The 25,510-nt window shown below is 38.6% G+C and overlaps 1 protein-coding gene across 8 annotated transcripts in view; it reads left to right on the top strand.

The window, feature by feature from the left end:
- LOC134350427 (CAP-Gly domain-containing linker protein 4-like) overlaps positions 1-25,510 on the top strand; it is a 338,819-nt gene that overhangs the window by 103,436 nt on the left and 209,873 nt on the right. For all 8 annotated transcript variants that reach the window (XM_063055606.1, XM_063055612.1, XM_063055607.1 and 5 more), the window contains exon 7: positions 24,112-24,348. In XM_063055606.1, coding sequence (XP_062911676.1) covers positions 24,112-24,348 — 237 coding nt within the window. The remainder of the gene's footprint in view (positions 1-24,111; positions 24,349-25,510) is intronic.

The following is a 25,510-nucleotide window of genomic DNA, read 5'->3' as shown; positions in this document are numbered from 1 at the left end:
ACTAACAGTCCTTGGGCACATGGGGAATTTGTGCCAAGCAGATGTCTTGCATCTTGAGCCAAGACCAAGTCCCATGTGTAATGTTGTCCACTGAAACAGCATCATGTGTCATGTCCCGTAAGTCCGGATCCTGTTGCCATCGGTGACCTCCAGAGAGGGTTCGTCGCTGTCTGCCTTATAATCAATGTGCAGTGCTGGCAGCACACTCACTTGAGTGCCCGTGTCACGTAAGAAGTGTCACCCTGAAAAGGTGACTATAGTGAACAATAGACGACCCTGGCAGCTGGAACCTACAGTTCACAGACTTTTGATGACCCGAAGCACTGACCTGTTGAAGCTGCAATGTGTCGGCATTTCTTGGCACTTGTATCAAAGTGTGTGTGGTAAAAACATAGACCCACCATTATCTGGTTAGGAGCCGTGGGCGTGAGTCTGCTGGAGGCTCTGCTGACAGGGTTTATTAAGATAGAGAAAGGAGGAACAATGTACCTCTCTCTGTCTCAGTGTAGACTATCAGCCATTTTAGTCCAATAGTTTTTCATGGTGCATTGGTATGAGCTGTGCAGACTCAATCAGGGATTTATTCCATAAACAACAGGAATTCTGCAGATGCTGGAAATTCAAGCAACATACATCAAAGTTGCTGGTGAACGCAGCAGGCCAGGCAGCATCTATAGGAAGAAGCGCAGTCGACGTTTCAGGCCGAGACCCTTCGTCAGGACTAAACAGTTTTCTGAAAATATAACAAGACTTCGGTAAGACAGCAATAAGTTAATTGCTTAAAACTGTCGCTCCGTTTCATTTCTTACCTCCGCACTTCTTATCTTCTTTTTTCTACCCCAGACTGTTTTTTTGTTCTCCTACCTGCCTGCAAATACATCTGTCCTACAATGGCTTACAAGCTCTCTAAAGCTGGGAAAAAAGAAGTCTCTATGAATGTGACGGTCTCTGGCTCCTCTGCCGATATTATCGCCAGTTTGGACAGCACCGACAAGAGATTATATCTGAACTTAAGTCCGAACTTAAGTCGTCTTTCAGTTTTTTGGAGTCAAAATTGGATCAAATTAATTCCAAAGTGGAGGATCATGCCGTTCGTCTCTCTCATCTTGACTCCGAAACTGAGGATTTAAAATGTCGTGTTCAGCAGCTGGAAGCCATTTGCTCTAATTTGAGTGAGTATAACACCAAGTTATCATCTAAAATAGCTGATCTCGAAGGTCGGAGCAGAAGGCATCATCTATGAATCCTTGGTCTACCAGAGGCTATTGAAAGCGGAGCTCCTGTTGAATTTTTTTCTTTGTGAGATTTTTGGGAAAGATACTCTTCTGAATTTACCCGTGTTAGACAGAGCTCACTGTACTTTTCGGGCCAAGCTCGAGTTAGGCTCTCAGCCACGCCCAGTTACACTCTGTTTTCATTAATATCAGGTGAAAAACCTTTTGATTATGGAAGCATGTCGGAGAGGAAAATTGCATTGTAAGTGTCATTCCATTCGTGTTGTTGAAGATTATGCTCCTTAAGTTTTGAGGCTGTGTACCGAATACAAAGTCATTATGAAAGAGTTCTACAATCGTGGATTCAGGCCCTCTCTCTGTTATCCCGCTCATCTCCGAATAACTCTTAGTACTGGGGACAAAAAAAAACTGTTCAAATCTGTTACAGAAGCTCAGGAATTCATTGAAAGTCTCCCTGCCATTGTGACTTCTTCAGACTCAATTTGATTATTTAAAATGGCCAATTACTACTTTTTTTTCCTCTTTGGTTTTTTTTTATTTTTTGTTTTCTTTTAAAATTAATTTTTTAAATTACTGAAAATGGTTTAACTCTGTTATATGAAGTTCAGAAATTTATCGAAAGTCTCCCTGCCATAGCAACTCCTTTTTCTCTTTGTTTTTCTTCACCTGTTTTCTTTTTAAACTAAATTTTTAATTACTGAATTCTTTTTTATAGTTTTTCATGGGTACTCTGGATTATTATTTTAAGTTGAGTCTAACACTTTTTGATAGTAGTTTCTTTTTTTTCTTTATGTACAATTTTAATTCAAAGTGTATAAGCTCTCTGGTTTTTTTATGAACTGTTAATTTAATGGAGTTTATGAAGATATTCAGAAACTGGAAGTTGGGTTTAGGGGTAGTTTTTTCTGAAGAGCTTGTTGCTGTTCTTTGGTAGCTTTCTTGCTTTGGGATTGGGGGCGGGGGTAGGGTTCCCTAGTGCCAATACTATTTATACAACCCTTGGTTGTTCTTTGTTACTCAGGACTTTTTTTTGTCCTGATTTTCTTGTATTATACTTTTGCCCCAGAGCTGTTATTAGAATGTTTGTTCCTATTTATGCCTACTACCCTATATGCTTTTTTATGTGGCAATGGTTAGCCCGTTGAATCTTATAAACTGGAATGTTAAGGGATTGAACCATCATGTTAAAAGAAGGAAGGTGTTTTCACAACTTAAGCGCTTGTAGTTTTGGTAACTCTCGCCTTTTGTCTCGGTGGGTGGGACAGCACTTCCATTCTGCTTTTCCGGATAAAGCCGGGGGGGTTTCAATCCTTATTAATCAGAATATTCCCTTTGAGCTTCACAGCAAAATATCGGATACAAATAGTCATTTTATTATTGTCTCTGGGAAATTGTATTGGCTAACCTCTATGGTCCCAACTCAGATGATGTGGACTTTTTTGATAGTTTTTTCTCTTTATTGCCTGACTTGATATTCCCTCATATTGGGTGGTGATTTTAACTGTTGGTTAGATCCAGTATTGGATCGATCCTCGTCTGTTCCTAGACTCCCCAGTTAAATCTGCTTTATCTATTCACTCTTTCCTTTCTAATTATGGTATCTCTGATGTGTGGCGTTTTTTCCATCCTACTGAGAGAGATTATTCCTCTTTTTCACATGTCCATCATGCTTTTACTAGAATTGATTATTTCTTAACGGATAATCAGCTGATTCCATCTGTTCGCTCTTGCGATTATCAGAGTATTTTGATTTCAGATCGTGCCCCAGTTACCCTGTCCATGAATTTCCCTGATTTCCCTCAAATGAATAAACATTGGCGTTTTAACCCGACCTTGTTGTCGGATAATGATTTTGTAATAGTTATTAAGGACCAGATAACTTTGTAAAGTACTAACATGTCATCTGAAATCTCATCCCAGGTTGTCTGGGATGCTATGAAAGCATATTTGAGGGGTCAAATAATTTCATATACTGCGAATCTGAAAAGAAAGACCTATTTAGAGCGGTTAGACTTGATTGGTCAAATTATTATTATTTTTTTTAATTTTATTTTTATTTGGATAAGGAGTTCACAATTATCATGTACTTTTTTCACACATATAACCTTTTCCATTTTTTTATATGTATAAAACTACAATTATTTATATATTCTTAAGTACACATTGAGATGATATAAAAGCAAAATAAACATTTAAATAGATAATTATGTACTGTGGTAAATCTAACCTATTAGGCTAAGTAATGAAATTAGTTGTTAAGAAAAATGGTAATAATAGTTTCCATACAACCCTTCTGGACCATTTCCACTGGTCCAAAATGTTGCATACAAGCCTATATACCAACCATTGTAGGTGTTTATATCCCAATTTGTTCGTGCTTGTTCCTGCCCGCAGACATAATTATCCAATCCCTATGTACTTATTTACTTAATTTTTTCATTTTTTTTTATCCCTTTCCTAAATCTTTCCCTTTACTTGTGTTAATTCTCTATTTTCCAAAAAAAAACAACAAACATTTAGACTAGGGGTGCTTACGTTAGCAATATTACTGTGTTGATGAGAAGAGCAATATAAATCATTAGGAGAGTCATCTAAAGTCTGCTCGCATTGGGGTTATATATTCAATCCATTTATTCCAGATTTGATAAAATGTTTCTTTTTGAGTTCTCAGGGAGTAGGTCAACTTTTCCATTTTAAATATTTCCAAGATAATTTCGTACCAATCTTCTAATGTAGGTGGTATTGGATTTAGCCATTTTCTAGTGATTGATTTCTTACTTGCCGCTAAGAGGGCCTGCAGCAACTTTATATCTTTCTTCTGTTCAAGGAACAATACATGCCCCAAATAGAGCGTCTCAAAGTTCAGAGGTATCTGGGACCTAAGTACCTTAACTAATGTTCTATGAATACCTTCCCAAAATAGACTTAATTTAGGGCAATCCCAGAAAATATGAAAATGATTTGCCTCCTTGGAGCCGCACCTTCTCCAACACATCACATTTGTATCTTTATATTTTTCCTGATATGCGGTCTTGAAGTATCTTATAATGTTTTTCCAACAATGTTCTCTCCAAGTCAAAGAATTAGTCGAGGACCATTGAAAGCTGCAGATTTTCCCCCAAGCCTCCTCTGAAAGTACCAACCCCGCTTCTTTCTCCCACTTCTCTTTAATATACAGTGTATTTACATTTTTAGCATGGGAGAGTGCATTATATAGGCGAGAAACTGATTTACTAGGTATTGAACTGCAAGCCGAATTCAGAATCTTGAAAAATTCTAATTCTACTGTTGATAGGACTGTATATCTACAACTCTGGTTAACATAGTTTCGTATTTGAAGGTACCTAAAAAAGTCATTATGTTCTAGGCCATGTTTGTCCTGCAGGATTTGGAAACTTTGTAATACTCTTTTATCTATAAATGAGAGGTAGGTTGTAAGACCTTTCTTTATCCATAGCTCAAATCTTTTATCTCCTCTGTTGGGAAGGAATTCGGTATCATATGCACACCATCTAAAGAGTTTTAGCATGTTATTAATTCCACATGAATTAACCACCTTCTGCCATACTTTTAATGTAAGATTTATCCAAGCATTATTAAATTTTTCCAACTGGGCCATCAATCCTTTGTCAGCTATTGAGGCCTGAAGAGGAAAACTGTCAACTAATCCAAATTCTATTTCCTTCCATCTAGCCTTATATTCCCTATTACACCAATATAACAGAGGGGTTATCTGTGAGGCATAAAAATAATTTCTCAGGCAAGGAAGAACCATACCTCCTCCTTCCTTCCCTAACTGTAAGGTGTTATATCGAATTCTAGGTTTCCTTCCTTGCCAAATGAAGCGGGAAATCCATTTGTCCCATTCCCTGAATTGATTATCATCCACCTCCACTGGTAAAGTACGGAAAAGATATAATAACCGAGGAAGAATATTCATTTTTATAGTATTTATCCTTGAATTTAAACTTAAAAAGGGGATAAGATTCCATCTATGCATATCTGCTTTTATCTCTGAGATTAATGGCCCATAATTTACCTGTGACAGTGTTGAAAGATCCTTCGGCAGGGTTATTCCTAAATATTTTAATGATTTAGCTTCCCACTTAAGATCGTATGTATCCTGCAATTTTTTGGATGGTGTATAATTTAGGGACATAACCTGCGTTTTCTTTACATTTATTTTATAACCTGGTATTTTTCCAAAGTCATCCAACAGTGTAAACAATCCTATAAATGATTTTTCTGGTTCACTCAGATAGACCAAAACATCATCTGCGAATAACGCCACTTTCTGTTCAATCCCTGCCACCTTGATACCTTTTACGATTTCACTCTGTCTTATTAGTTGGGCAAGTGGTTCAATATATAGCGCAAAAAGGAGAGGAGAAATTGGGCATCCCTGTCTAGTGTCTCTCTCTAAAATGAAGGAGTCAGAGAGGTCCCCATTTATCTTAATTCGGGCTGTTGGGCTGTCATACAGAGTCTGAATTACTTTAATAAACCTTTCTTGAATGCCGAATCTTCCTAACACTCTGTAAAGGAATGCCCAACTAACCGAATCAAAAGCTTTCTCAGCGTCCAATCCTACTATCATTGTCTCTGTCTCGTTCTTATTAACCTGTTCTAATATGTGCAGAGTTCTCCTTATGTTGTCCTGTGTTTGTCTTTGTTGAATAAATCCAGTCTGGTCTAAATGGATTAGGCCAGGTAAAAGCTTTTCCAATCTGCGCGCTAATATAGATATAAATAGTTTGTAATCTAAATTAAGAACACTAATTGGCCGATAATTGCCACATTCTAGTTTATCTTTACCCTCTTTAGGAATAACTGAAATAATCGCTTCTCTCCAGGAAGGTGGAGTTTCTCCTCTCTGCAAGATCCAATTAAAGGTGTTAAGTAGTAATGGGGCTAACTGTGTCTTCAGGGACTTGTACCACTCTGAGGTAAACCCATCAGAACCCGGGGACTTTCCAGCCTTTAACCTAGAGATGGCCACGTTCAGTTCTTTGACAGTTACTGGTTCTAATAAACTTTCATTTTGTAAATCTGTAAGTTTAGGTAGATCTAAAAAATTCAATACACTGTCTATATAGGGCTCATTGGGGGCCCGGGGTTGGGAGTACAGCTCTCGATAATACGTTTCAAAACTCTCTTGAATTTTCCCTATTGTACTCTCCACAAGCTTTGTCTTTGGATTCTTTATTTTATGAATTGTATTGTCTGCTTGTTGTTTTCGTAATTTATATGCTAATAATCTAGCTGATTTACCTCCTACTTCATAATTATTTTGTCTCAGGTAAAGAAAATTTCTTTGAGTTTCCAACGTATAAATATCATCAATTTCACTTTGCAATTTCCTAATTTCCTGTTTTCGATTTGAATTACTTTTGTTGCTATCTCCAACTTGAAGTTGTTTTAATTTTCCTTGAAGGTCTGCTAATTTTTGTGCATTGATTTTTTTCATGTGAGTAGTAATGGAAATAATTTTCCCTCTCAGTACAGCTTTCAATGTATCCCATAAAATCACTGGTGATGTTTCTCCCGTGTCATTAAGGTCTAGATATTCTTTGATTTCTCCCCTTAATCTCTCCATTACTTTTGGGTTATTAAGTATATGTGAGTTTAGCCTCCATAGTGTTTTCCTCATTTTCCTTTCCAGGATTAGAGACATAGAGACTGGGCTATGATCCGACAGATCAATTGTTGCAATATTACAGTTTTTTATCCTGAGTCTATCTGTATTAAAGATAAAGAAATAGTCTATCCTTGAATAGGCTGAATGAGGGAAAGAGTAATATGTATAATCTTTACTAGTAGGGTGTAATTCCCTCCAGACATCTATAATTCCCAACTCCTCCATCAATGAATTCACTTTCCGAGTCAGAGGTTTATTCTGAGTAACTATTCTTGAAGAATCTAATATAGGATTTAATCCAATATTAAAATCCCCTCCACAAATTACTACCCCTCGAGAACTGACCATTAGGTCAAAAATGTGTCTATAAAATGACCATTCACTACCTGGAGGAGCATAAACATTCAGCAATGTTATTTCTGTACCTTCTATTCTTCCTGTGATTTTTACAAACCGTCCTTCTTTGTCTCTAGTCTCTGAAATATGTTCATAATTAAGAGTACTTGATATTAAAGTAGCTACCCCTCTTTTGTGACTCAATTTATATGATGAATAAAATACATGCTTAAAGCCCATTCTTTTTAATTTTCCATGTTCAGATTGGCTCATATGTGTTTCCTGGAAGAAAGCTATTTGTGCCCTCTCTTTTTTCAATTTAGACATAATCTTATTTCTTTTAATTGGATTCAAAACCCCATTAACATTTTATAGGAAATTATTTTTACCAATTCAGTTTGCATTTTTCTCTAGTAGAAAAAAAGCACTCTCCTTTTCTAACCAAACAGTAAGCAACCCCTTCTCAACAGTAAACCAAGACATATAACCACACCCTAGACATTTCTGAACGTATAACATTTGAAAATTTTCCCCGACTTCCCACAGTGAGGCCTGAGCACCGACCTGCCTCAGTTCAGAGGGATAACCTCTATCTTCACCCTGTGTTAGAGGGCCCTCAGCAGTTTGAATAATCATAGAGAATTTTCTCCTATTTATGTCTCGACCATATTGCTATCATTCAAGTTATTCCGCCTAGATTATTTTCAGTTACCAGTTTTCATTTTACTTTTAAGTCCGATTTACTCTTTTCAGTCATTTCTCTTAATTAATCTGTATTCTCTGTACATTCGCGTCTGAATATTTGCAGCTTTTCCTTGTAGTTTGACACTCTGGTTCGAGTGGAGCGTCCTCGCCCCACTAACTGCCACGACTTCTGCCGAATCCTCTCCAGTAGCGACTCCGGTTGGGTGATAACTTTAATAGGTAGTCCCCGGTCCGCCAGGTCCGACGTTGCCTCCTCCACCGTAGCGTAAGTTTTTGTCCCTTCGTCGTAAAAGACTCTCAGCCGAGCTGGATACAGGGTCTGGAATCTGATGTTGTTTTCCTTCAGGACTCTCCGTGTTTCCGTATATTCCTTCCGTCTGGCAAGAATCCCCGGTGCGTAGTCGTGGTCTAAACTGATTTCACAGTTGTTCCACATGAAACCTTTCTTTTGCCATGCTCTTTTAAGCACCTCTTCCTTCGTTCTGTAACTGAGAAATCTGATCAGAATCGATCTGGGCTGGGTGCCTGCCGGAGGCTGTGGTGCCAACGCACGGTGAGCCCTTTCTATCTGTAGGTCTTTTGCGGCCGGTATATCAAGGTTCTCTCTAAGCAGCTTCTCCACAAAGGGAATCATCAATCCGGGTTTACCTTCGGTTCCTTCGGGAACTCCGTAGATCCTCGCATTTTCCCTTCTCGAGCGGCCTTCTTGATCTATTAGTTTCCACTGGAGTTGGTCTTGTAGCTTCAGCATTTCTGCTATCACCTCCTCTGCATTTTGTAGCTTCTCTTCAATTCCAACAATCCTCGCTTCGGCTTCATCTATCCGCGAGTTAGTTTTTACTATTTCTCCTTTAATATCTTCCAGCTGTTTGCTGTTATCTTGTCGGAACTCGCGAATCTCTCCGAGAATCAAAGACAAAGTCACCGATTCCCCCTCATTATCTCCGTCCTGGCTTGCCATGGGAGAGCTAGGCCCTTCGCCTTGCTGCATCTCTTTATGTTTATCAGCCTTCGAAGCGGACTTTTTATTCTTGTTCTTAGACATCATCCTTGCCCCTTTTATTAATATAGTTATGCAATATTAAGTATTTGTCTAAGTTCGATTTTGGGGCAGTTTACCTTCTTTTTTGTCGAGAGACCTTTTCCTTACGCCGCCATTCCCTTGATGACCCGGAAGTCCTCCCGATTGGTCAAATTAAAGCAACAGACCATTTGTATGCCCAGACCAAAAATCCCGAACTGCGAGTAGAACTTCAAAGTTGCTGGTGAACGCAGCAGGCCAGGCAGCATCTATAGGAAGAGGCGCAGTCGACGTTTCAGGCCGAGACCCTTCGTCAGGACTCACCAGCAACTTTGATGTATGTTGCTTGAATTTCCAGCATCTGCAGAATTCCTGTTGTTTGAGTAGAACTTCAAACTAAGTTTGACCTCCTCTCCACTCAGCCAGTTGAACGCCAACTTCTTGAAAGTAAGAGTTGATTTTATATTCATGGTGATAAGTCCGGTAAGTTTTTAGTTAACCAACTAAGATGCTCTAAAGCTAAACAACAAATTACAAAATTTCGTATGGGAAATGGGAACATTACTTCAAATCATTCTGATATTAATGATACATTTAAGAACTATTATTCTCGACTTTATATCTCTGAATTTTCAGATGGTAGTATCTCTGTTGAGCATTTTTAAAATAGTTTAAATATTCCTTTGCTCTCCTCTGACTTTAAAGCAAAACTCAATGAACCAATATCTTTAGAGGGATTGTCATCTGCCATCTCTGCATTACAGTCGGGTAAATCTCCTGGACCTGATGGCTTTTCTGCAGAATTTTATAAATCATTTTCTTCGCTGCTTTCGTTTCAATTACTTTTAGTTCTATCTGATTCGTTTAAACATGGTAAATTGCCTGCATCATTTAACGAGCCATGTATCATTCTTTTAGCTAAAAAAGGTAAAGATCCGACTGAGTGTTCATATAGGCCGATTTCTTTGTTAAATGTCGATGTTAAAATTTTGGCTAAAGTTTTGGCTCGTAAATTAGAGAACATTATACTTATTATTTCTGAGGATCAAACTGGTTTTATTAAAAATTGTCTTCCCTTTTTTAATATATGGCGCTTATTTAATATCTTATATTCACCCTCAACTGGGACTCCTGAATGTGTTATTTCTTGATGTGGAGAAAGCGTTTGATTGTGTGGAATGGAATTACCTTTTTGCCATTTTAGAAAAATTTGATTTTTGACAAAGTTTTATTGCATGGATTAAATTGTTATATTCATGTCCCACCACTTCTGTTCTGACCAACTCTCGGCAATCCCAGTCTTTCAGCCTCAAACGTGGCACTTGTCAAGGTTGCCCTTTAAGTCCCTTACTCCTCGATTTGGCTACAGAGCCACTGGCGATTGTGTTCCGTAGCTGTGCTGAATTGATGGGGATTTGGAGGGGAGGTGTTGAGCATAAAGTTTCCCTTTATGCTGATGATCTTTTACTTTTTACATCAAACCCGACTACCTCCTTGCCCCAAATGTTTTCACTTCTTAATAAATTTAGTCAGCTTTCTGGTTATAAACTTAATGTACATAAGAGTGAACTCTTTCCAATTAATAGAGAAGCACAAGCTTTAGTATTCCATGACCTCCCTTTTAAAGTCATTAACAATCAATTCACTTACTTTGGTATTACAGTAACAAGGAACTTTAAGAATCTTTTTGGAGAAAATTTTACCAATCTTCTAAACTCTACAAAACAAAATTTGACACAGTGGTCACCCTTGTCCATGTCTCTTGTAGGTTGAATTAATATTATTAAAATGTATTTTCTTCCTAAATTTTTTCTATCTATTTCAGTCTTTATCAATTTTTTATTTCTAAAGCTTTTTTTGATGTGTTAGATTCTATTATTTCGTCCTATCTATGGAAGGGTAAATGCTTTAGACTTAATAAAGTTCACCTTCAAAAATCTAAAAGGGAAGGTGGTATGGCCTTGCCTAATTTTCGTTTATATTATTAGGCAGCCAATATTTGTTGTCTTATATTTTGGTCTTTCTTCCATAATCAGTCTGACTGCCCAAAATGGGTGGCAATGGAGTTGAATGCTACTAAGGAACTTCCCATTTCTGCACTTCTCGGATCCACACTTCCTTGTTAATCCTCTTATTAGACATACTCTGAGAATATGGGCTCAGTTCAGAAAACTTAATGGTCTTCATGGTTTTTCTCTCTCTAGCCCTATTTTACACAATCATCTTTTCCTACCTTCTATGTGGGATTCAACATTTTACGATTGGTATAGAAAGGGTATTAGGCGCTTTGAAGATCTTTTTATAGACAATCGTTTTGCAGCTTTCCAACAACTGTCTGTAAAGTTTAACCTATCTAATACTCATTTCTTTAGATATCTTCAAATTAGACATTTCATTAACCCTTTAATATCAAACTTTCCTGAGATGCCTGAGAAAAACATTCTGGACGTGTTTCCTTGTATCAATCCATTGGGTAAAGGTTTAATATCTGCTATTCGGGATAAGTTAGTGATTTTGAAACGTGCCCCCTTCGATAAAATTAGAACTGCCTGGGAACATGATCTAAATATCTCCTTATCTGATGCGGTTTGGGATTCAATTCTTAAGTCAGTCAACTCAACCTCTTTATGTGCTGGCCACTGCCTTTTGCAGTTTAAGGTTGTACACAGGACTCATATGTCTAACACTAAATTATCGCGGCTTTACCCTGACATTACTCCTGTTTGTGATAAATGTAAAGGGGGTGAGGCTTCTCTTACCCATCTGTACTGGCCTGTCCTAGTCTAGAGAAATTCTGGAGAGAAATTTTTTCAACCTTATCTCATATTCTTAATTGCCATTTAGAACCTAACCCTCTGGTTGCTCTTTTTGGCACCTTGGGTGAAGCAGACATGCACTTGAGTCCGACTCAATGTCGAACATTATCTTTTGCCTCTGTCTTGGCTAGATGGTTAGTTCTTAGGTGGAAAGATGCAGCCCCACCCACTCACACTCAATGGCTTAGTGATATTATGTCCTGTTTGGACCTTGAAAAGATTCATTATTTACTTCTTAATTTGGACATGAAGTTTTATAAGGTGTGGGGACCTTTTCTTGAATATTTTCATAACTTCTTTTTAGGTTAAGTTTATACTTTTTTTGTATGCTAAATCCCTTACTTTCAGCTTTTTTTTCCTCTAAGTTTTATGGTTTTTTGTTGTGAATTACATTATAGTTTTGGTAGTCAGCATTATATTTTCTTTTTTTCTTATATTTACAGCTCTGTGGGGTTGAATGCTCAGATTAATTTTTTTTCTTTTATACACAGAAATGGTTGGCCTGGGTTTTTTTTTCAGTGGGAGGTTGGGGTGGATACTAATCTTACATGATTTTCTTTTGGGTGCTTTTTTATTGTTATGAATTATATATTGGACATGTTTGTTTTGCACTGTATAAATCTGCATTTTGTTGATTTTTTTTTCCTGTAGCTCTATTGTAGAAATGCATAAAAAAGTTAATAAAAAAAATATAACAAGAGAGAAAGCATGTGGTCCATTAGTTCTGAAGGCCGAGCGTCACCCAGGCCGGGCAAGGAGAGAAACTGCATGGCATGCTCAGACTCAGACAGTCCAAAAGTGTGTAATAGGTGGGTTTTGAGAGTGATATGTTTATCACATGCAGGCAGGTCTTCCAGTTGACTCGCCACTCTGGCTGCAGTGGAACTACCTAGCGATGCTACGATATAGTAAAATTTGGTATTGTCCACAATGATTTCTCGCTGTGCAAACTGGGCTTCCACCTGTGCAAACCACATGGTAGCATGCTGCTCCCAAAACTCTGGCAACTTCAAAGTGATTGCTTAATCAATATGTTGTTGAGCAACTCTGGAATTGTCCAAGAGTTTCAGTGGTAACCAATTTAGGATTTTGTGAATAAAACATGCAAGAGTTGTTTTGTGTGCTTAACAAAAGCAGCAGCTGTGTATTTCCATTATAAACAAACCAAAGAGTAGGTGCCTTACACTGACATCATTACGTCAGACACCGTCTCTTAAAGTGAACACAAAAATTCATTGACAGTGTTTGTGGATTATGTGGAACAGTTTCTATTTTGAACAATACGTGTCATCTGTCCCCCTACATTACCCTACAGTTTGATAAGGTGGGCTCTTGTCCTCACAGTCTACCTCTATGAACTTGCACCTTGTTGTTTACCTGCATTGCACTTTCTCTGTATTCTGCATTCTGTTGTTGTTTAACCTTGTATGACCTGCAGGGGATCGCGGGCTGATATGACCAGGGGTCGATGATGCACCAAGAACAGCCCCTCGAGGGTCTTCATGATGTGTGAGGTCAGGGCCACTGGAGTTTTGGTTGGCCTTCTTTGGGTACTGGGACCACACATGATATTTTCTGCACATTCAGGACCCTTTCCAGGCTGAGACTCAGATTGAAAATACACTGGAGAACTCCACACAGATGTTCAGCACACTCTTTCAGGACCTTGGGGTTCACACCGTCCAATCCCAATGCTTTGCCATGTCTGAGTTTCCCCAGAGCCCTTCTCACCTGCTCAGTAGTGAAGGTGAGTCCATGATGACCGGGGAGCTGGTGGAAGTTGGGGGCTGGAGAAGGTGAAGATTGAGATGATAGCAGTTGATATATGGAGGTGTGAATAGTGGTTGCAGGGCAAGGAGGGGATGTAGACAGTGTTAGCCTGTGTTGTTCATCCACGTGTTGAACTGTAGGGGAGAGGTGTGATCTGTAATAAAAGTATGTAAGATGAGCTTTTCACTGTATCCTGGTAAATGTCACATTAATAAATTCTAATTCCAGTTTCAGTTTTTCTTGTGTCTAGATCCAGCATAGTCATTCTGGTAATAGCTCGAATTAACTCCTGCCTGAGCAAGGACCTGGACCCACTGTAGTTTACATACTGCCACAACAGGTCTACAGTAGACATAGTTTCACAGGCTCTCCACTTGGTTTGGACAACAGCATTACCTACAGCAGGCTTCTTTTCAACACCATCATTCCCTGAGTACTAATCAAAAAGTTTCAAAACCTGGGCCTCTGCATCTGAATCCTTGACTTCCTCAACAGGAGACAACAATCAGTGCAGATAGGTAATGACATCTCCTTACTGACGATCAACACAGGCGCTCCTTAAGGATGTGTGCTTACCCCACTGCTCTACTTTTTTTTTTACACTCATGGCTGTGTGGCTAGGCACAGCTCAAACACCACCTATAAATTTGTGAATGACACACTATTGGAAGAATCTCAGATGGTGATGAAAGGGTCTACAGGAATAAGATAGATCAGCTGGTTGAACTGTGTCATAAACAACAACCTGGAGCAATACCGAGGGATTGATTGTGTACTCCAGGAAGGTGGGGGGGGGGGGTGGGGAGTCAGTTGTGGAAAGGGTAAGCAGCTTCAAATTACTAATTTAACATCCTAGAGGATCTACCTTAGTCCCAACATATTGATTCAATCATGAAGAAGGCACTCCACTGGCTGGATCTGATTGGGAGTTTGAGGAGATTTGGTTATGGTACCAAAGACTAACAGATTTGTATTGGTGTATTGTGAAGAGCATTGTGACGAAGGCTCTAATGCACAGGATCGAAAGAGGCTGGCAGATGCACGCCAGATCCATCACGGACACAGGCCTCCCTATCATTGAGGATATCTTCCAAAGATGGTATCTCAAAAAATCTGCATCCATCGTGAAGGACCTTCACCAACCTGGGCCTGCTCTCTTCTCATTACTACCATCAGGGGTGAGGTACAAGAGCGTGAAAAACCACAAATCAACTTTTTAGGAACAGCTTCTTCCCTTTGCCATCAGCTTTCTGAACAGTCCATGAACACTACCTCACTATTCCTCTTTTATTTAATGCAACGGATAGTAACTTTTTAATATCTTTCACTGTGCTGCCACAAGACAATTTCACGACATATGTCAATGATAATAAACCTGAATCTGATTTGCAGTCTCTTATGTCTCCTCCCTCTGTAATTCCTGATTTGTTAATTTTAGTTTCCACATCTTACCTAGAGATACTAAAGCATCATGTTTGAAATGTAGATTAATGAAACAATGAAATTTATCCTGAGCTTGAAATAACTAGTTTAGTGCGAAACAGTGAGTTGAGCAATGAAACAATAATCTGTCATTACAGTGGGAGTGTATAATTGAATTAATGAAGATGTCTGAGCCATTGGATTTCTAGAATGGACACAGGAAGGAAATAGTTTGCATTCTATTGTATGTCAGACTGGTTATGACAGATACACCAGAACAAACAACAGTTAAGATGTTCTTTGTCTCATTGGTTAGAAGGAGAGAGAATTGCGTCATACCATAAAGCCCTCACATGAGACTCTGGGGAATGCATTGGATGTATTTCAAGCATATTGCAACCCAGCTAGATATGAAACAGTTGAGCATTAATAGTCTTTTTTTTAACTCATTGAATTGAATTGACTTTATTACTTACATCCTTCATATACATGAGAAAAAATCTGTACGTTACGTCTCTGTTCAAATCTGCAATGTGTAATTATAGTAATTTATAATATTATGTACAACAGGATAGTCAATATAACATAAAAATACAGTTGCGTCAGCACGAATTAAGCAGTCTGATGGCCTGGGAGAAGAAGTTGTCCCAGAGCCTGTTGGTCCTGACTTTCATGCTACGGTACTATTTCCCGGATGGTAGCAGCTGGAACTGTTGGTGGTTGGGGTGACTTGGGTCTCCAATGATCCTTCAGGCCCTTTTTACACACCTGTCTTTGTAAATGCCCTGAATAGTGGGAAGGTCACATCTGCAGATGCTCTACGCTCTCCTCACCGCACTCTGCAGATTCCTGTGATGAGGGAAGTACATTTCCCATACCAGGCAGTGATACAGCCAGTCAGGAAGCTCTCAATCATGCCCCTATAGAACTAGAGCAATGTGAACCCTTTGATACCTTTTCTAATGGAGTGAAGATTCTCGGCAAATACAATAGTTCATTGATTTACAAACACTTGATAATGAATTTTCATTATTGTGCCGTCGACTCTGGGGTAGTCATCAGTTTATGAAACTATTTTTTACTGTAATGAGAAGTGTGATTTTTTTTTTATTAAGTGCAATCGTGAACAATAGCCAGATCAGAAATGCTGATCAAGTCAACTAGTTCCCAAAGAGAACTCTGATAGGCCAATCAGCTGGTTCACTACTGCTCAGCGATAGAACCCAAAAAAAATCATATGTACAATTAAGAAACATTAAAATATAGTAGAAATACTGGAGTCATGATGATCATGATGAAGTCTGCTGGAGAGAGACATTTATACACATGCTGTCCTTCATAATTCAAAGAGATTGAAGGATAAGGTTGCAGGGTGACAAAATGTGGCTGGAGCACTTGGAACTAAAAACTAATCCCTACCGGGAGAAAACAGCACCTGTTCTTTCCGCACTGTTCTCCAGCAGTTTAAGGACTAAGTCCAGCTGGAACATAACTCACAAGTGTTCTTGAAAGTCGGGTATTAACCCTACCTATCAACAACCAAGCATTGTCTGTACACAATAGACTAAATGAGGAAAGAGGTGAACATTTAGTGGAATTAGTTATTGCTTAAATCTTGTAACATTGTAGCTGCAAATCATCCCTCACACACTGACAAAATAAAATTTGGTGCCCAGAATGTTGCCCTAAAAATGTTATGAAGGCAGAGATGTTATAATGGAAAGGATAGAAAAAGAGTTGAGATTGTGGTTACAGGATTAGGCACTGAGGTAATGGTGATTCAGGACAAAGGAAAATCATTATGTGAGAGGAATGGAAAACAAGTGGGACTGCAGATGTTGCAACCACGAACAAAAACAAAAATGTTGCAGCCAGCCATGCTGTATCAATGAAAGAGTAATTTATTAACATTTTGGGTTGGGGAATTCTGAGGAAGGGTTTTCTTTGATGAATCTTCTAACATTTTTTTTACTATGCAGGTGTTGCTGGACTGGTTAATTCTTCAGTATTTCTAATTTTGTCTGTGTGCAGCTTGATCTAACTTTTAAAATTCCTGTTCAGCACCAGTAATGGTTGAATATTTGCTTTGTGGGGAACGGTAGCAAGGAAAAATTCCATCAGGACAGAATGTTTTTCAAGGGAGCTGAATGAGTCCTCAATGGAAGTGACAGTTCTCTGAAACAAGCATTTAGTATAAAGAGGCCAAGCCTCTCTGGAAAAGGATGCTATTGCACAGTTTCATCTCGAGTTATGAGGAAAAAAGCAGCCAAAAATAACTTTACTCACCTTGGAGCAATGTTCTTTACATTCTTTGCCTTTTTCCAGTCAGCCAATCTTCTATTTATGCTAATATATTTCCTGTAATATCATTGACTCTTATCTTGTTTAGTAGCTTCATGTGTGGCAGACCTTCTGAAAATCCAAGCAGACAACACCATTGACTCTTTATCTATCCTGCCTGTTAATAACCTCAAAGGACCTGGAGTATTCAAAATAAAGGAGGAGATATTGTTGGGTCTGTTATAGAATATTAAGGTGGATAAGTTTTCAGGATCTGATGGGATATACCCCAAGTTATTGTCAGAGGCAAAAGATGAAATTACTGAGGCTATGACTGATGTATTCATGTTGTCTTTAGCCGCAGAAGAGTTCTTGGAGTACTGGTGAGTAGTGAATGATGTTCCATTATTCAAGAAGGTTAAGTACGGATAATCCTGGAAACAGAAGACTGTTGAGTCTTATGTCAGTGGTAGGGAAGGTACTGGAGAGGATTTTTGGGGATGGCATTTATGAGCATTTGGAAATTCAGGGTCTAATTAGGGACAGTTGGCATGATTTTGTGGAGGGCAAGTCATGTCTTAGTAACTTGACTGAGTTTTTCGAGGAGTTGTTGAAGTTGATTGATGAACGTAGAGATGTGGATGTTGTTTACATGGATTTTAGGAAGTTCCTTCATCCAGAAAATTAAGTTGCATGGGATCCATGGTGAATTGATAATTTGGATTTAGAATTGGCTTGCCAAAGGAAGCCAGAGGGTGGTGGCTGAAGGGACTTCTTCCAGCTGGCGATCCGATATTAGTGGTGTTCTGCAGGGATCTGTACTGAGACCTCTGCTGTTTGTGATGTATGAAAATTACCTGAATGAAAATGTAGATGGGTGGGCAAGTAAGTTTGCAAATTAATATTGATAGTGTAGAAGACTGGCAAAGAATACAACGGGATATAGATGAATTGCAGTTATGGTTGGAGAAATGGCATGAGGTGTTAACCTGGCCAAATGTGAGCTGTTGCACTTTGGGAGATTAAATGTAAAAAGACAGAACTTTGTTCATGGAAAAGCCCTTATCAGTGTTGGCGTGCAGATCTTGGGGTCCAGGTCCATAACTCCCTGAAAGTGGCTATACAGGTTGATATAGTGGTAAAGAAGGCAACCCACAATCCTGAATGATAAGTTACGGAACCTGGGCCTCTTTACCTCTCTCTGCAATTGGATCCTTGACTTGCTGACTGGAAGATCACAATCTGTGTGGATTGGTGATAATATCTCCTTTACGCTGATGATCAACACTGGTGCACCTCGGGTTTGTGCCTAACCCACTGCTCTGCTCTCTCTATACCCATGACGTGTGACTAGGCATAGCTCAAATACTATCTATAAATTTGCTGATGATACAACTATTGTTGGTAGAATCTCAGATGGAGACGAGAGGGGATACAGGATCGAGGTATACCAACTAGTGGAGTGGTGTTGCAGTAGCAACCTTGCACACAACGTCAGTAAGATGAAAGAGCTGATTGTGGACTTCAGAAAGGGTAAGACAAAGAAACACATATCAATCCTCATCGAGGGATCAGAAGTGGCAAGAGTGAGCAGTTTCAAGTTCCTGGGGGTCAAGATCTCTGAGGACCTAACTTGATCCCAACATATCAATGCAGCTATAAAGAAGATAAGACAGTGACTATACTTAATTTGGAGTTTGAAGAGATTTGGTATGTCAACAAAAACACTCAAAAACTACTATAGATGTACCATGGAGGGCATCCTGGCAGGCTGAATCACTGTCTGGCATGCAGGGGGGCTACTGCACAGGACAGAAACAAGCTGCAGAGGGTCATAAATTTAGTTAGCTCCATCTTGGGTATTAGCCTTCAAAGTATCCAGGACATCTTCAAGGAGTGGTGTCTCAGAAAAGCAGCATCTATTATTAAGGACCCCCCAGTACCCAGTACATGCCCTTTTCTCATTGTTACCATCAGGTAGGAGGTGCAGAAGCCTGAAGGCAGGCACTCAGTGGTTCAGGAGCAGCTTATTCCCCTCTGCCATGTGATACCTAAATGGACATTGAACCCGCGAAACAATAACTCACTTTTTTAATAGATACCTTACTTTACCTCACTTTTTTATTACCTCACTTTTTTATTACCTCACTTTTTAATATATATAATTTTTGTTTTTGCAGAATACCTCACTTGTTAATATATTATTTCTGTTTATGCAGAATTTTTAATCTATTCAGTATACATATACTGTAATTTAATTTTTTATTTTTCTTCTATATAATATGTATTGCATTGAGCTGCTGCTGCTAAGTTAATGAATTTCAAGACACGTGCCGGTGATAATAAACCTAATTCTGCTTCTGATAAGGCATACTTACTTTTACTAGTCAAAGATGTGAGTTCAAGAGTTGGGGAGATGTGTTGCAGATTTATAAAACTATAGTTGGCTGCAACTAGAGTATTGTATTCATTTCTGGTTCCCCATTATACAAAAGATGTGGTGACTTAGAAGAAGGTGCAGAAGAGGTTTATCAGGATGCTGACCAGATTAGAAGGCACGTGTTAATGGAGAGGGTGGACAAACTTGGGTTGTCTTCGCTAGAGTGGAGGAAGCTATGTCATTTCTACTAATGACTTGAGTAGAAAAGATAAGTTTGCGCATCAAGTAGAGGGAGTTAGGGCAAAGAATGAAGAACAGGACTTCCAAAGTAGTAATCTCTAGATGACTTCCAGTGCCATGTACTAGTCAGGACAGGAGTAGGATGATTGAGTAGCTGAGGAAGTGATGCAGCGGGCAGGGTTTCAGATTTCTGGATCATTGGGATCTCTTCTGTGGAAGTATGATCTGTACAAAAAGGACAGGTTACACCTGATCCCGAGGGGACCCATATCCTTGTGGGCAGATTTGCTAGAGCTGTTTGGGAGCATGTAAATTAAGTTGACAGGGATGGGAATTGGAGGAATAGGGCTGAGGATGGGGCAGTTGGTATCCAAATTGATGCAATGTATAGTGAGACTGTGAGGATATCAGAATATGAGGGACATAAATAGAGAGTAGACAGGCAGTGCCTTTTTTTTTTATCAGACTTGACATTTCTAGTACCAGAGGGCACGACGTGGAAGAACAAAATGATAAATTGACACACAGTACACCATCTGATGATGCAGTGTCACAAATGAGAAGCATGCCTTATTTCTGAGGAACAGCATTATCTCAGGAAGACTGTTGGGAAGATGGAGGCTTGACATTCACAGGTTGGAGATACCAGAGGGTGTTGTGCTAATCCTCCAAATGAGAACATAGCTGAACCAAAACAGATACCATGAAAATCACAGCCATTCGTAACTGATTACGGAAGGATCTGGTAAATTTTGTGTCCAAGTAAGACACCCAAGAGATAGACATTTGTTTCTTCTTTTTTCTTCATTATTAAAGAAGATGTGACATGCCATATGTAAAATTAGATAAGTACCCTCTTAAGAATTGTAGCATAGCATGAGACTAATTGCTGTCTTTGTAGAAAAGGATATTACTGATTTTGCTTATCTGGTGATGGGCAGAAAGTAGAAGAATGTGGTTCCTCTCTATCTGAGTTCTTTTGTTTAATAAAGCACTTGCTTAATTTGAATTACTGATTATTTTCCAATATTTTAAGAAAGAAACTCTAATTAACCAGTAAACAGAGAATGTATTTGAGAGTAGAGATACTCTATAGGAATGGATGATAAATAGTGTTTATCTTTTAACTTTCTCTGAAAGATCAATGTCACAGATTTTGCTGCTTGGGAGCTGGGCACTGCTGGGCAAGTTCAGCCAGAGATTTCTGAACTGTGCTTCATCACTTGCCAACTCATGGAGTTCAGGGTTGGATCAGGGTTGCTGAAATTCTCCCTGTACTTCACAGCAATATGTACTTTATTTTGAGTAACAAAGAACAACTAAGGGTTGTATAAATTGTATTGGCACTAGGGAACCCTCCCCACCCCCCAATCCCAAAGCAAGAAAGCTACCAAAGAATAGCAGTAAGCTTTTCAGGGAAAAAAAAAACTACCCCTAAACCCAACTTCCAGTTTCTGAATATCTTCATAGGCTCTGTTAAATTAACAGTTCATAAAAAAAACAGAGAGCTTATGCATTTTGAATTAAAATTGTACATAAAGAAAAAAAAAGGAACAGTACTATCAAAAAGTATTAGACTTAACTTAAAATAATAATCCAGAGCACGATACCCACAAAAAATATAAAAAAAATAATTCAGTAATTAAAAATTTAGTTTAAAAAGAAAACAAAAAATAAAAAAAAACAAAGGGAGAAAATAAAAGTAGTAATCGGCCATTTTAAATAATCAAATCGGGTCTGAAGAAGTCGCAATGGCAGGGAGACTATCGATGAATTCCTGAGCTTCTGTAACAGATTTGAACCATTTTTTTGTCCCCAGTACTAAGAGTTATTTGGAGATGGGCAGGATAACGCAGAGAGGGCCTGAATCCACGATTGTAGAACTCTTTCATAACGACTTTGTATTCGGCACGCAGCCTCAAAACTTGTGGAGCATAATCTTCAAGTTTTGTCTTTCAAATCTCTTACTAGCTCTTCCTTCAGTTAGTCCTGACGAAGGGTCTCGGCCCGAAACGTCGACTGTACCTCTTCCTAGACATGCTGCCTGGCCTGCTGCGTTCACCAGCAACTTTGATGTGTGTTGCTTAAATTTCCAGCATCTGCAGAATTCCTGGTGTTTACACTCACAGATCTCGATTTTGCAGATGACATAGTCCTGCTCTCTGACCAGATGGAGGAAGCACAGCAGCTACTGACAAAAGTGGAAATAGAATGCAATAAAGTTGGACTTCACCTAAACGCTAAAAAGACAGAGTACATGGCGTTTAACTGCGATGAAGGTACTCTCAAGACCATAGAGAATGATACCATTAAGAAAGTCTTTGACTACAAGTATCTTGGGTCAAGAATGATGAGTTCGGAGAAGGACATAAAGATACGGAAGGTGCTGGCGTGGAGGGCTATGAACGACATGAAGAAATCTGGAAGTCGAACCTGACCAGAGGGCTTAAAAAGAGGATTTTCATAGCAGTCATAGAGTCCATTCTCATGTACGGATGCGAGACGTGGACACTCACCAAGACGATGCGAAAGTCTCTAGATGGTTGCTATACACGAATGCTCAGGATGGCTCTTGATGTGAGTTGGCAACAGCACATGACGAACGTTGAGCTCCAAAACAACCTACCAATGCTGTCCACTAAAGTCGAGGTGAGAAGACTGCAACTTGCGGGGCACTGTCTACGCCACCCGGAGGTACCTGCCAGCCTAGTCATCATATGGGAGCCCAAGCACGGGAGGATGAACCCTGGGCGTCCTCCTAAGACTATGGTCAACACGCTCCTAGAAGATAGCGGCGCGGCTAATGTAGATGAACTGAACACACTGATGAGGGAGAGGGAGAAGAGGAGAGTCCGTCATCTTGTCCGATGCCGGCCCCCTAGGCCTGAGTCGACGTAGTAGTAGTAGTAGAAAAGCAGATGGTAAATAAAAATGCAAAAATATAGTAAGATATTAATTGGCTTTGTTTTTGAGGTCTTCTGTAAAAAGTGAAAAATTAATGATGCTTGGTTAACGATGAGGATAATTTATTGTCCATTCTGTAAAATGGCTGAAGAAAGGTTCCCTTCTAAAATACATCATATCTAAGATTTTGTTTCAAATTCTGTCAAAAAATGCTCCAGAATTCTGCTATCTATAATTAACCAATATTAAATAAATCGGGGAAACAGCACAATTTCCCACAGAATAACATAAATTTATACCCTGCAAAGTAGGGCTTAAAGTTCGTATTGAGAAGGGAAAAAATTGCACTAGCATGATGATGGTGCTCAACAGAGTTTTGGTTTAAACCATTTTTCTTTGTGTTGGGTGGAGATAGTTTTATATGTAATCATCTTAACCTGGTGTAATCTTGTATTCCAGTGCTGATGTTGCTTAAATAAAGCTCTTATTAGAATGAGACAAAGACATCCTTACATGGGTTTATCCAGGTCATTTTGAAAATCTGATTTGAGGCTCCCTATTACAGATTACACATGCAATGCCCCACTATGTTTTGCATGGCTCTTGCAATTCTGGTTATCATGCTGATTTGAATTTTTCTGCTAACTTTGAACACTCCAGCTTTTAAGGCTATAACATAAAAGGGAGCTGATTAAGTATTTTGAAGGAAAGAATTTCCATGGCTGTAGGAAGCATGGAGTCAGTATGGACTTTGCAGGATGAATTGCTTTTCTCTGAACAGTAACCATAATGTCCTCTTTGAACAATAACACAACCAGCAAAAAATAGGCAGAATACTTTTCAGAGTGAGCATCTATGCTGTGAGTAGCTGATTTTAAGAAGCAGCCTTGAATTTCTCATTCTAACTCTGGACCAGAATAGAAAGACGTTACATAAATTATAATGGTTTTTTCCTTTGGATCTCCTTAAAGCAACCTTGACCCATTTGATCATCAAACCATTTTTCACATTTTGGGCTTTTTTTGATTTGGCACAGATCGACCTTCACTAATCCGGCACTATTGGGACCTGAGGAGTGCCGGATTAGTGAAAATGCTGAATTACAGAAGGATCACATTCAGCATAATCAGTGCCGGATTAGCGAAGGAACCGGATTAGAGGTAGTCGAAGTAGTGAAGGTCGACCTGTACAAAAATTGGGTTTACAGTGCCACCTATCGGAGTATTTTTCAATTGTTGTAACTGTTACTAGAAATATGTGTGAAGTGCTTTTGAATTTAATAAGTAAGCAAATAAAAATCAGAAGGAAAATGCTTGCATGATTTTCAGTTGCACTTAAATTTGTCCTTTTGTATCCTTGGACAGAATGATAAAGGGGAGATGCCAGCAGACATTGTCCCTGATCCTTTGGACATGCCCCTGGATATGGCAGAAGCAGCAGCAATTGCCAAAGAATTAAAGCAGATGCTTCTGGATGCATTACCACTGACCTGTGACATATCAAAGTCGATGCTGACAAACTATGATCACATCTCAGGGAAGGCACTACTGAAGTCACTGGGCCTGAAGCTGGGAGAGAGAGTGATGATTGGAGGGCAGAAGGTAAATAATGAATAAGCGTAAGGATGAATTAGTGTATTTATGGGCCCCACTGTGCTTTCAGTGACGTGAGCAAATGAAGTAATTTTTGCTGATCTCTGTCTGCTTTTGTATAACATTTATCATTTTTGGTCAATATGTGAGGATTCTTAACCACTTCAACCTTGTGTCACTTCGTCTGTCTGTGATCATAGCTAATGTAATCTCAGTGCATGAATAAAAATATTAAATAAGTCAGGCATGAATCTTGGATAATATTGTTAAAATAATTTTTAAAAATGTAAACTAGAATGCAAATTAAAATGCAAAATAAGAATATCATAACTTCTAAATTCTAATGATAAATAAAAAAAACTATGATCAAAACAAATTTTTCTGTAGCAAAATCTTTTATTCCAGTGAATAACCTGCATACTGTATTTACTGTAGCAAAATTGTTCACGGATGCCTGATCTTAATTTTCAAAAATTTAGTTCAAAATTTGAATTTAGTTTGCATGTTCATTTTTTTGCCGGACAGAAAATTCCATTTAGTTTAAGAGAAGCACATCACTCTGGAGCTCTGTTTATTAATTATATAGATATTTTAAACTTGAATCAATGTGGCAATATGTCTGGATGGAGTAATCAACAAAGAGGAAAATACTGCTGAAATGTTTGAATATAGGTATTCTCAGTTTGCCTTTATTATCAATTTTTCCAGTTGATGCTCTGTAGAGTATTCTACTTCCTAGACAGTGATGCAGACTGTCAGAATGCTTTCCACAGTACATTTCTTTCTTTTTAAAAATCTTTTTATTAATTTTTCCAAAATTATAAACAAAATAACAATGTTGATACAAAGAGATTGGAATAATCTTATTGTTAATAAACATATGCAGAAAAGATTTCAGATAACACAGGTATCATAGACTTCCAAACTCATGATGTAATTAATCATAAAGAAAAAAAGAAATAAGAGAAAAAATACAAAGAACCCCCCCCCCAAAAAAAAAGAAAGAAAAAGAACTAAATACTAAACCCAAAAAAGCAAACGGAACCAAACAGGGCTGGACCAATATCTTAAATCGAACATGTTCAGTAATGTCGTCAAGTCCGCTCCTCTATTCATATATTTTAAGTAATAAGAAGGATTCGGAAAGGTCAAGTTACATCATATGAAAATG

The sequence above is a fragment of the Mobula hypostoma genome, chromosome 8 (assembly GCF_963921235.1).
Source record: "Mobula hypostoma chromosome 8, sMobHyp1.1, whole genome shotgun sequence".
NCBI lineage: Eukaryota > Metazoa > Chordata > Chondrichthyes > Myliobatiformes > Myliobatidae > Mobula > Mobula hypostoma.
Note: the sequence above shows the minus strand (reverse complement) of the source record. Positions and strands in the feature narration are given on the sequence as shown.